Source organism: Myripristis murdjan, chromosome 23 (assembly GCF_902150065.1).
Source record: "Myripristis murdjan chromosome 23, fMyrMur1.1, whole genome shotgun sequence".
Taxonomy (NCBI): domain Eukaryota; kingdom Metazoa; phylum Chordata; class Actinopteri; order Holocentriformes; family Holocentridae; genus Myripristis; species Myripristis murdjan.
The window spans coordinates 24,127,644-24,141,263 of NC_044002.1; the positions used below are offsets into that span (position 1 = coordinate 24,127,644).

At 41.5% G+C, this 13,620-nt stretch overlaps 1 protein-coding gene across 1 annotated transcript; it reads left to right on the forward strand.

Moving 5' to 3' along the window:
- The first annotated feature begins 4,322 nt into the window (after window positions 1-4,322).
- On the forward strand, window positions 4,323-6,008 carry LOC115355370 (E3 ubiquitin-protein ligase TRIM21-like). Its single transcript, XM_030046141.1, has one exon. The coding sequence runs from the start codon at window positions 4,335-4,337 to the stop codon at window positions 5,973-5,975; it is 1,641 nt and encodes a 546-aa protein (XP_029902001.1). The 5' UTR covers window positions 4,323-4,334; the 3' UTR covers window positions 5,976-6,008.
- The last annotated feature ends 7,612 nt before the right edge of the window (window positions 6,009-13,620 follow it).

Here is a 13,620-nt window from a genome sequence, read left to right on the forward strand (position 1 = left end):
AGCGGGATGGAGTCAACTAAATGCTTCCAGCAGCTGTCCGCAGTACAGAGAAAATTGTCGCCCCCTGCTGGTAGTACACTCTCATAGAGGCGTGTCAGTTACACGATTTAGAAAGGAACACCGTGACATTGATACGCTACAAAAAGTGGCACACCGTGTGAATTACACGCTTGGCCATCAAAAATGACCCCAATTGAAATGAATGGGTTTTACGCCGTAAACTTCAGAAATGTCTTTCATTTTGGTTAAAGATGATGATTTTTATTGTATTTTAGTCAACAAAAGAATTATTTCATGTTTGACATGTCCATTTATCACTTTTAATAAACATTTTATCAAAAAACATATTTTAAATAGGTCAAAAAAAGTAAACATCCAAAAATTATCCCTATTAGAAACAATGTGTTTAATGCAATATTTCTTCATTTTGGTTTTAAAATAATGATTCTTATTATATTTTGGTCAACACAAGAATAATTTCATGTTTTACATGTTCATTAATCACAGGGCTACTCAACCCAAGGCCCAGGGGTCACATGCAGCCCGTACGTCATTTTTATGTGGCCCGCCACTATCATATAATAAAAATATTATGATTCTATCTAATCTTTTTGGAAATAAAGCCTCATTTTGTTGTAACCTGATCATTTCATCATTAATCACTGCATGACAATCTTTTATTCAGTGAGGTTTGGCCTTGGATGGAAATGTAGCTGTTTTCTGTATGTTTCATTCATCTGACAAAATAATTGTTTAAATGTCCAAAATAGGACAGACATGTCTAGCTTGTGGCCCTTGGACACAGCTGAGTTCTGCTGAGTGGCCCCTGAGCCATCTTAAGTTGAGTGGCCCTGATTTATCACCTTCTTTCATTTGATCAAAATATTGCTATCAATGCAGCTATCAAAACGTCAACATTCATTGTTTGTCTGTCTGCCTGTCTGTCTGTCTATGCATGTCCACACATATGTAACACACACATGCGTGTCTTCTCTCTTCTAACTGTGAGCAGCTGTTACAAACTACTTGTTTGTGGCTGTGAGCTGCACACAGGGTCACTGCATTTCCAACACTATAGCTGGCTTTGCAATCTTTGTTTCTTGGACACATCTTACACCTCTTTCTCTTCTGTTGGCCCTGTCTGCTTCTCTCCTGTGGCTGGATTGCAGCTTTTGTCATTCTACACCTTCCCATTGCTTCAGTGATGTAGGTTGGTAGGCATGGGTTACCTTCCAGTCATCATATATATATATTCTGAGGTATAAAAATGATGATAATACTTACATGTATGTTGCTGTGTAAAAATAACCTTCAGGGTGGTGAGACTGCTGGCATTAGATGTGTGGATCAACACTAGATGTATACCTGACATTCACAGTTGATAAAAATCAAAGGTTCCAAGGGTTAACCCTTGAAATTCCATAGAAAATGCTTGGGGTCATTTTTGACCCCACGTATGGAAGAGTGGGGTATTGATATAAAAAATGCAATTACTTAAAAAATATAACAATTAGATACAAATCCAAATGGCCTCATGTCAAAGACAACCTATTTGAGGAATACATGGAAGATTAAATGATAAAAATTTAAAATGACTAAGATATTGCAAAAAAACCACCTCCGGGGTCATTTTTGACCCCACGTATGCATCTAAGGGTTAAAGGTCAGATCAGTGACACTGGGTTGACATCAGATTTTTTGTTGAAATGCTTCAAAAGATCAGAATTCTTTCACCAGCTTTTATTTTATAAGGAAATGAAACTATTCCTCATTTTGCTGAGGATCCCCAGGAAGACCCCCGAGGATTTGCGAATGAAGCCTGTTTATTTTATAATGTTCCCAGGGAGTGTGATGTGGTCTAATTTCAGTATTCACCTCTGAGCAAGCTGCCCATTCTGCTCACATTTTGGGAATAAAGCCTCATTTTGTTGTAACTTGATCATTTCATCATTAATCACTGCATGACAATCTTTTATTCAGTGAGGTGTGGACTTAGATGGAAATGCAGCTGTTTTCTGTTTGTTTCAGTAATTTTTAGACTCGTCATGTAGCCTGTGACAAAATTATTGTTTAAACGTCCAAAAGGTCAGACATGTTTAGCTTGTGAACCTTGGACACAGCTGGATTTTGCTGCGTGGCCCCTGATCCATCTTAAGTTGAGTGGCCCTGGTCTAAATAGTGTACCCTGATGTCAATAAAATCAACAACTTATGTACATTTCTATATCATTGCGGACTTCCGCGGGTACGTTTCCTCAAACACCGATCATAGGAAAAGTCTGAGGCAGATGACTTTAATGATTTTATCATGCTTGATAGTGAGGGGGAAATGCACGTATGGCAAAAATCAGCTGCAGCAGTAGCAGGATATTTCATCATTTATGGAAGCTCATTTCTGCCAGGGGGGAAAAATACAAACATGGTAAGTCATAATTGTGAGATAGAAAGTCGAAATTGTGAGACAAAAAGTCACAAGTATGAGATAAAGTCTTACGGGAATACAGTCGAAAGTATGAGATAATCGAAATTATTATCATTACCAATCATCATAATTTACATTATAATAATCATTTTACTTTTATTATGATTTACCATCGGGATTTTATTTAAGTTGTTTTCCCTCGCGGAAATGGAGTTCCACACATCATCATCATCATCATCTGTGTCTTATTTAAAATTTAATTTTTATTTAATTTTTATTTTATTTTATTCATTCATTCATTCATTCATTCATTCATTTTAAATGGCGACTTTGACAGGTGTAAATCAAATCTATCTTTTGTCAGAACTTGGGCACACACCAAAAACACAACTTGGCAACAAAATATCAGCTTCCTAATCAAAGTGCAGTCAGGGGGAGGAGGAACTCTGCAACCAGAGGAGAGAGGAGGAGGCGCTTTTACAAAGTGAAAGTGAATGTAAGCCTGAACGGCCACGTTTTGCAGTTTGTCTCTCTGGATCAACAGTAAAAGTCAAGGTGAGTACAAACGACAACTGTTGCTTCGCTTCATCAGAGAGCAATGACACAACATTGAACTGCAGACCTGCCCACACTGGATGTTTGCTTTTTCAATTTGATTGATTTATTTATTCAACTCGCAGCGAAAGGCGTTCGTATCCACATTTAGCCTATAGCTACTTCCGAGGCCTGCATAGATTTTTTCTCACACACAAGAGAAAGTCTTGTTCACGGTCACATTTACATCAGAGCCTCTGGATGTGGCCCAAGGGAAAACCCTCTGGAGACTCCCTGCATGGAAAAAACAATCAGCCTAAAGAAAGTGCTGATTTGTGTTTCTGCATTAGCGACCATTTTCATTCTTAGTGATAGCTTAATATGAAGGAAGTAACACAGTGGCCTGTGCTGTTCACATTGTTTTGACACTGGCTCCTGAATGACTCCTTTTCAAAATATGACAAAAGAAGGCGCGGAAAAGACTCAAAGCAACAGAATGACTGTTACATTCTGCATGTGAACTTTTTACTGAAAATATTCTATTTGGATGTTAATATATTTGGATGTAACAAGGTGTGCATGCAGAGTGGGCGAGGACCTGTACTTGGCCCTCATACAGACAAACAATGACAGAATAGCGGAGGGAAAAGTGCAACTTAAAAACAGCAAAGAGGCACTATGAGAGAGAGAGAGAGAGAGAGAGAGAGAGAGAGAGACCACAGCAGTAATTTTGAATTTGCTTTTGTAATTCGTGCTTTATTTTTTTATTTTTTTAATTTTTTTTTTGAAATGCAGTTTCATTTGAAAACTGTTTGACTTCTGGGAAAGAGTCAGAAATGGTTCCAGAGCCATTCCTCACCACTGGTATCGTGTGTAATAAAGTGAAACACATACACAGAGAACAAGAAACACACTTGAGAGGTTCTGGGACTTGTACAGCATTTTTTTTTTAAAGATTTTTTTTGGCATTTATGCTTTATTGGACAGTCACAGTGGAGATAGGAAAGGCAGAGGAGAGAGAGGGAATGACATGAAGCAAGGGACCTGGATTTGAACCCCAGTTGCTGTGATTGGGACTAAGCCCTGGTACCTACATGCTGTGTGTGCTTTACCGGGACGCCCCTTTTTATAGCATAATTTTGATACTGTACTGTATTATATTTGAATGATACAGTAATGTATTTTGTAATTTGAAAAGTGTTTAACAATAAAATTGGCTGCTGAGTTTTAGCAGATAGGAAAACATATAGTCTGGAAAAAGGGAGAAATTCCTAGTTGTTGTTTTTTTTTTTTATTGCTATTTTACAAATGATCCAGGTTCAATGATATATGACACCATTAACATTTCATCCTTTCACTTCAGGTCTCAGTGTGCAGAAATGTCTGCTGCCAGCTGTCTGCTATCTGAAGATCAGTTCCTGTGCTCCATCTGTCTGGATGTGTTCACTGATCCAGTCACCACACCATGTGGACACAACTTCTGCAAAACCTGCATCACACAGCACTGGGATGTTAACACTCAGTGCCAGTGTCCTGTGTGTAAAGAGGTTTTCAAACAAAGGCCTGAGCTGCGGGTCAACACTTTCATATCTGAGGTGGCTGCTCAGTTCAGGAAGTCGTCTCAAAAGAAAGCCGGCAGCCGCTCAGACCAACGATGTGCCAAACCAGCAGAAGTTCCCTGTGACGTCTGCACCGGGACCAAACTGAAGGCCCTGAAGTCCTGCCTGGTGTGTCTGGCCTCCTACTGTGAGACTCACCTGGAGCCTCATCAGAGGATCCCAGGCCTGAAAACACATCAGCTGATCGATCCTGTGGACAACCTGGAGGGCAGGATGTGTAAGAAGCACGATGCACCGCTGCAGCTATTCTGCAAGACTGACCAGGTGTGTGTATGTCTATTCTGCACCTTTTCAGACCACAAGTCACATGAGATTGTTCCTCTGAAGGAAGAATGTGAAGGAAAGAAGGCTGAGCTGGGGCAGACAGAGGCTGAAATCCAGCAGATGATCCAGAAGAGACGAGTGAAGATTCAGGAGATCAAGCGATCAGTGGAGCTCAGCAGGGAAGATGCAGAGAGAGAGACAGCAGACGGTGTGCGGGTCTTCACTGCTCTGATGCAGTCTGTTGAGAGAGGCCAGGCTGAGCTCATTGACATGATCCAAGAGAAGCAGAAAACAACAGAGAAACAGGCTGAAGGCTTCATCAAAGAGCTGCAACAGGAAATCTCTGAGCTGATGAGGAGAAGCTCTGAGGTGGTGCAGCTCTCACACACTGAAGACCACCTCCACCTCCTCCAGAGCTTCCCATCCCTCAGCGCTCCTCCACACACCAAGAACTGGACAGAGGTCAGAGTCCATCGCTCATCATACGAGGGGAGTGTGAGCAGAGCGGTGGCTCAGCTGGAGGAGACGCTCAGTAAAGAGATGAAGAAGCTGCTGGAGGCTGAGCTGAAGAGGGTCCAGCACTTTGAGGTGGATGTGACTCTGGATCCTGATACAGCAAATCCCAATCTCATCCTGTCTGATGATGGGAAACAAGTAAGTTATGGTGATGTATGGAAGAATCTCCCAGACAACCCAGAGAGATTTTCTTATTGTGTGTCTGTCTTAGGAAAGCAGAGCTTCTCCTCAGGAAGATTTTACTACGAGGTTCAGGTTAAAGGGAAGACCAAGTGGAATTTAGGAGTGGCTAGTGGGTCGATTGAGAGGAAGAAAAACGTCTCTCTGAGCCCTAAGAATGGCTACTGGTCTATATGGCTGAGGAATAAAAATGAGTATGAAGCTCTTGCTGGCCCTCCTGTCCGTCTCTCTCTGAAGTCTCAGCCTCAGAAGGTGGGGGTGTTTGTGGATTATGAGGAGGGTCTGGTCTCCTTTTATGATGTAGATGCTGCAGCTCTTATCTACTCCTTTACTGACTGCAGCTTCACTGAGAAACTCCTCCCATACTTCAGTCCCTGTTTTAATGATGGTGGTGAAAACTCGGCCCCTCTGATCATCTGTCCTGTCAATCAAACAGATTAGTCGGCCATAACAGTAAGGTTTTCTCAGAAATCATTTCCTGCCATGTGAGCTCAAAATTTTAAATATCCAATGATTAACTTCACTGCCTTGTTAAAATCCTTGTAACGAATCTATCAAGTGTCAAAATACATACATCATATTCATGTCAAATCTCTGTAAAATCTTTTATCCTGACAAAATTACTAGAGTGGTTTGCAAATAATACCAAAAATTTTAAGTCTGTGTTTTTCACATCGCAAGAATTTATTCAAATAAAAAGATGTGATTTAAGTTTTTTTCCGTGTTAATATCTTTTTTTTGTGTCCACTTTCAGCCTTAATAGAAAAGAAGACTGCAGTCAGCAGTTTTACTGAGGTACTTTATAATAACTACGATCCTCACACTACTAAGGTTTTTCATTATGATTCTGATTGATAACAAAAAAAAGCCAAAATGAACTAAAATTGCTCATCTATTACAAGAGTTGTGAAACTATAGTAAAGTATTACAATAAAACTCCATATAGCACATGAGAAGTGAGTTTCATGTTACACATACTTCACATTCACATTAATTTCCCACAGAAATATTATAGCAACATTATCGGCCAGGCAAAGTTCATGCAGATAGCGCATTTCAAACATGCTGGTCATGCAGCAAAAGGCGGCCCACCTGCATGGGCTTACAAGCCACTACAGAGCATGATCAACAGGAACAACAACAAAATGAAAAGTATAGAGCAGCTTCATTCACATTAAACAGTATCCCTGCCAAAAATCAGTGACAGGCAACATGACTCACACACTGTAGCTGAGGCACACACTGTACATTCAACATTTTTAAACATGAAGCGTCCGCATTCGCTACAAAATCAAGTCATTTCAAGAAAATTATTAGAAAAGTGACCAGAAAATTAGCAAATAATTACCTGAACAAATTAGTTGCAAAATAGATTCCAGAAAATTATAAGAATGCTACATTTATAGTGATGATAATTATAGATTTAAAACTGAATTACAAGAAAACTGACAGTTGAGAAATGTGTAGCAGGACGACAGAGGCCATTAAAAAAGTGCAGAAATCTTTTTTTGTTGCCAGTTTTTATTGGAATTATTGTTAAAGGGTTCGGTGAGTCACTCTATCCAAGCATAAAAGCCACGGTAATCATTTTTATGAATAAAACTATAATAGTCAGTGTGTGGATACGTTGCACAGTCTAAGTTACAAAAGGGAAACTCAGCATTACATTACGGTGCAGAGCTCTGACTTGAAGCTTGTATAATCATAATTATCCCATGTATTTTTCATAAATTGTAAACTGACCATGCATTTAGTAAGGGTGTTTCAAAGCTAGAGGCGAGTTTTTTTTAAACACTCCATTAATTACTGTTTTGTTTGTGAACACTCAAATTCATTCAAATAGCCTGTATGAAATTTAGAAAAGTCAAGATGACAAATGGCAGCGTCTGTCTAAGGTGGAATCCACCATTAATGTCCCGTGTGTTCTTGGCCTGACAACACACACACTAATGCACCAAAGAACATCGGCTTAAGGACATGTACCTGAACGCTGATGAAAAGCCCTTTTTACAAGTTTCAGGGAAAAGTCAAAGTAAACATGAAGCAACCAGGGGTCCGTTTCACCCAGTAGGTTCAACAAACTCCGAGTCTTACCCTGAACTCTGAGCTGATCTACTCTGAGAGAGGAAACTCTGAGTTTTCAGTTCCAGAACAGCTGATCTGAGTCAGTTTGATCAACTCGGAGTAGTTTCACCTGGAGTTAAGCGCGTGCACCACAGCTGGAAAAAGAGCCCCGTTTTGACGAGTCACCATGGCAACGGAGAAGCGTCCGGCTGCGTTTTTCACCCCAGCTGAATTGGAAATCATGCATTCATACAGCGAGTTTGAACTTTTTTTTTTTTCTTTTTTTTTTTTTTAAAGTGCAACATCGCTGCAGTGGCAAAGGAGAGGGAGACGGCGTGGGAGAGCATTGCTGCTCGGGTCAATGCGTAAGTTTAAATGGAGTCCGTTGCAATCACAATAACATTACAGGGAAAAACTGCTTGAATTACCGCTGGCCTATTAATTTATTTCATTTAGGTACAATGCCGCGGGTGAGAAGCGCACTTGGCAGCAGCTTAAGATGAAATATAAAAACATTGTTCAAACAGGTAAAACATCTATGCGCGGTCTTATAACCATCTCCCGACGAATATTTAATTCTCTGCGCAGTAACACTGCACCTTCATCCACGGGATCGTTGTTGAAAGGACATGCCATGTTCGTGGAAAAAGTCGCCACCTAACTACTAATGGACTTCTAATAAAGGCCTACTGACTGTAGGCTATTTATTATTATTATTATTATTATTATTATTATTATTATTAAATATTTCTTAAATAACAGACGGCAGAACTAATACGCCACGCCAAAACTCGCCTGCTGACTGAATCAATGAGGAAGTTAAATACGGTGTGTGGCTGAAAGAGGGCGGACACAGAGAGAAACTCGAGGTTTCATGAGAAAAACCTGGTCCCGACCAGGTTAGTTTCATGGAGTCTGTTACTGCGGTAACTGACCGAGAGCTTAAGTTACCTCCCTCTGTGAAACAGGCTGGAGTTACCCCTCTGTCTCTGCTTTGAGTTACCTCCCTCTGTGAAACGGAAAACTCAGAGTTTCCCTCATTCAGGGTGAACAGACTCAGAGTTTTCACTAAACCTGCTGTGTGAAACGGAGCCCTGAGCAGCCTCAGCAGCTGTCCCGAGGCAGCTTCTTGCTCAGTGTGATCACTATGAGCTGAAAAGCCCTGACCTCGCTGAATCATGTCCTGTGGAAGTGGCAGGGATGCAGTGTCTTGCTCTATGGCATGGTGTTATACAAATCAAGTTTATTATCATTGTTACCATTATTATTATCATTATTGTAGTGGCCGTTTTATGCGAAAATCCAAACCTTTACTGTTGGCCACTTAATAAGCAAGCTGTTGATGTTTTGACTCGTGTTCAGTCTATTATCTATTTTCTTGTGACACCCAATGTACTCACAAGTCCATACGAAGTCCAAAGGAGCCAGGGAAAAAGTTCCAAAAAATGAATTTTAATCCACACAAGCCTGATCCAATATCGACATGGTGAACATTTTCCACAGTTACAAACAAAAAAAAACATTTTCCACTGGCAAAAGGAAAATAAATACGACCATACAGCATCTGTCACTAAAAGCTTTTAAAGACTGTGACGACGGTCAAAAACTTGTTGCAATCCATGCTTGCCTATACCTCAACAACCCGCCGCACCCATGGCAAAACTGCCGTAAAGCAAAACCAACTGTCGCAAAGCAACAAGAAAACATAATTCAATGCACTCAGCATCAAAACACAAAAAATCCCAATGTAACCATAAACTCCCCACATGTCATCATTCAACTGCTGCATAAATACAAATATAAATGTAAATATAGTCAGAACATGTTGCTCAAACCACACATTTCAAAAAACACTCCATCAAATATTATTATGTGTTAGTGGCTCTTACATTTCCGGCCCCAATTATAAGGCAGGAGGACTTATGATTACCAAACATATTACTATTACTAAGAGCCACATCAAATTATAACAAATCTAACAACAAAATCAGCAAACATTTGTCATATTCTCCCTTTTTTTTAAAATTTTGATATGCATAAATGAGATGACAATCTGCATTCACCTTAGCAGCATTTTCTACTTTTGTACAACACTTAAGCATCCACTTCACATATAAGACAAAGTTTAGCAACAGGTCTCTCTAGAGTACTGGACTTGGTTTTGACTAGAACTCGACGAACAAGTCCTTTAGAGTCTGACTTTGTACTCACGACCCTTCCCAGAAGCCATGAGCTCCTGGGGGCGCTGTCATCCAGGATCATTACAATGTCTCCTGGCATCAAGTTCTGCTGTACTTTGTTCCACTTCTGCCGTTCCTGCAGACTAGGTAAGTACTCGCGCACCCACCTTTTCCAAAATAGGTCTGCTAGGTACTGCGTTTGCTTCCATCTCCGACGTGAGTAACAGTCATCCTTGCTGAAAAGTCCAAGGGGAAGCAAGGGCTGTTTCCTTAGTAAGAGCAAATGGTTGGGTGTCAATGGCTCTAAATCGTTTGGGTCCTCAGAGGAAGTGGTTAGTGGTCTGTCATTTAGAATGTTCTCCACTTCACAAAATAGAGTCTGTAAACATTCATCATCTATTGTTTGCTCATGCAAGACAGATTTCAAGACTTTCTTTACAGATTTCACCTGGCGTTCCCACACTCCGCCAAAATGAGGTCCGGCAGGTGGGTTGAAAATCCACTGGACTCCTCTTTGTGCAAGTGTATCCTGTATTTTGACCACATCCCACTGTTGCATAACTGCACGTAGCTCCTTGTCTGCACTAACAAGATTAGTGCCATTGTCTGATCTGATGACAGAGACCTGACCTCTTCTGCACATGAAGCGTCTAAGTGCATTTAAGCACGAATCTGTGTCGAGTGTGTGGGACACCTCTAAGTGCACTGCACGGGTCGTCAGACAGGTAAACAATACCCCATATCTTTTAATGATGCTGCGACCTCTTTTGACCTCTATTGGCCCAAAATAGTCTACACCTACACCAGTAAAAGGTGGTTTGTCTGGTAACAGTCTGTCTGCAGGCAAATCTGCCATTTTTTGTCCATGAGCCTTAGCCTGGATTTTTCTGCATGTAATGCACTTGGATATGAGTTTCCTCACTGCAGAATTAGCTGCGGGAATCCAGAATTTTTGGCGAAGGCGAGAAAGCATGTGATTTCTTCCTGAGTGTCCAACTTTTTCATGTATGTCCCTCAGAAGCAGAGTTGTGGGATGCATATCATTTGGCATGATTATGGGGTGCTTAGATTCCTCGGGCATTGCAGATTTACTGAGACGACCCCCCACTCTTAGTATACCATTTTGCAGCACTGGGTCTAGCTTACAAATGGGGCTGTTCCCTCTGACTAGTTGTGTCCCTCGTTTTAATGAGGAGATCTCAACTTGAAACCTGTTATTTTGACAATAGCGGATGATCTCCATTTCTGCTGCATTCAGGTTCTGCACAGTCAAAGGCTCCTTGTTCAAACTTGCTTTGTACTGCTGCATTTCTTTGTTTATATTGGTCACTGCTTTGATTGAGTCATCAACCTGTTGGTAGGTTGCAGCTTCCAGTTCTTTTCGCCTTTTGCTTAAAAATAGCAGACTTTCTCTTAGCCTAAGTATCCATGCTACAGCTCTTTTGAGACGATGCCAGCTGGAATAGTAGCCCATTAATCTGTTTACTATGTCAGTATTTTCAATAATTTGTGTACTGTGAACAATGGCAGACTTTCTTACCTCATCATCATCCTCAGAAAGTTTCACACTGTCCACCTTTCTTGAACATTCATAGGCCGGATCTGTCAGAATTGATGGTCCTTTAATCCAGCTCTGATTGGTCATGAACCGTTCTGGAGTGAGTCCACGAGAGGCGCAGTCAGCTGGGTTTTCTGTTGTGCTGACGTACCACCATTGATCTGCCTTTGTTGCTTCTTTGATGACGGCAACCCTGTTAGCAACAAAGGTTTTCAGACGTAGTGTGTCGTTGCCAATGTATTTTAACACAGCAGTGCTATCTGTCCAGAATACTGAGTCTTTTAGCTCCAGCTGGAGCTCCCTTCTTAAAAGAGCGTCCATGTTCACGGATACCACAGCAGCCGACAGCTCCATGCGTGGGATAGTGGTTTGTTTGAGAGGTGCCACGCGTGCCTTTCCCATCATGAAAGCACAATGCACATGCCCGTGGCTGTTGATTAGCTTCAAGAAAGACACTGTTCCATAGCCGCTCTCGCTGGCATCTGAAAAATGGTGCAATTGTGCAGATGCGATAGATCCAAATCTTTCAGGCTTTATACATCTCCTTACTTGGAAGCTGGAAAGCTGTGGCAGTTGATTTATCCATGTGTTCCAGTATTGTGCCATTCTGTCAGGAATCTCCTCATCCCATGTTAGTTTCTCCTTGCACAGTTGTTGCAGAAAGATCTTTGCTGGAAGCACAACTGGAGCAAGAAATCCCAATGGATCATATATGGAGCTCACCACAGATAAAACTCCTCTTCTTGTGGCTGCCTTTCTGCTGATGTTAACTCTGAACTTGAAACTGTCTGAATCTATGCACCAGAGCACACCTAGTGCTCTTTCCACTGGAAGAGCATCTTTAGCCAGGTCTAAGTCCTTAACTTCCTTAGCTCTTTCACTCTCTGGCACTGTCATTAAGAATGCCCGGCTATTGCTTGTCCATTTGGTGAGGTGGAAACCACCTGAGGCGCACAATGCCACAAGATCCTTGCCCAGAGAGATAGCTTCACTCTCATCACTGACTGCCTTTAAACAGTCGTCGACATAAAAATTTCTGAGAACTGTTTCCACAGCTTCAGGTGAAGATCCAGTTCTGTTCTCTTCTGCTGTCCTCCGCAAAGCAAAATTGGCGCAGCTAGGTGACGAGGTAGCGCCAAACAGGTGAACGACCATTTTGTACTCTACCATTTCCTGTGTGAGGTCTCCCTCTGGCCACCACAGGAAACGCAGCAGATCTGTGTCCTCTTCTGGAACTCTCACTTGGTGGTACATGGCCTTAATATCTGCCATGACTGCAACATAATCCTGTCTAAATCGTGTCAGTACACCAATAAGGGAGTTAGTCAGATCTGGACCCTGAAGCAGCTCCTTGTTGAGTGAGGTTCCCTGAAAGCTGGCAGCACAGTCAAATACTACACGAAGTGACCTTTTTTGTGGGTGGTACACCCCGTGATGTGGAATGTACCACACTCTTCCATCCTGCCGGTTCAGCTGTGTTTCTGGCACCTTCACTGCATAACCCATTTTTATCAGGTCATTGATATAGTCTTTGTACTCCTGGTGGAATGCGTGGTTTTTGATGAGTTTCTTTTTCAGGCTCATCGCTCGCTGCACCGCAGCATTTCTGTTGTTTGGCAAACTGACTGGTGATGTTTTGGTAGGCATGTTGATGTAGTAATGTCCGTCAACATGATGCACTGAACTGGATACAGAGTTGATGAACTGCTTGTCCTCTTGTGACATTTCCAGTTTATCACTGCAGCTGTGCTCAGGAAAATCGACATTGTATTGCTGTATGAGCAGATTTTCCACTGTTTCCACAGAGATCCTGTTGACTGTGACTTGATGTTGCTCACTGCCATCCAATCCACTGTCTCTTTGTTCTCTTACAGGGCCATTAACGGTCCATCCAAGGATTGTCTTAATGGCAAAGGGCCCGTTATCTTGACTGTGGATAACTTTCCATGGCTCGAATGCTTGATGCACATTATTACCAATAAGGAGCCCTATTTCAGCATCGATGCATGGCAGTTTTACTTCCTGTAGATATGACCATTTATCAATGTCCTTTTGTGTAGGTATATTTTCTTTTGTCACTGGGATGGTCTTTTGGGTGTAGATTTTTGGCAAGTTAATAAAGTTACTTTCCTCAAGTCCACTAACCTCTAAGTCTCTGAAAAGGCAACTTTTCACATGTTTAGTTGAGCTCATTGTAGTTAAGACAAGTTCAGTTCCTTTTCCCTGCAGATTTAGCTGTCGTGCTAAAGAGTCTGTGCAAAATGTGGCTGAGCTCCCAGGGTCC

What these genes read in the sequence shown, in the direction of transcription:
- LOC115355370 (XM_030046141.1), top strand. Translation starts at nt 4,335, where the DNA reads ATGTCTGCTGCCAGCTGTCTGCTATCTGAAGATCAGTTCCTGTGCTCC.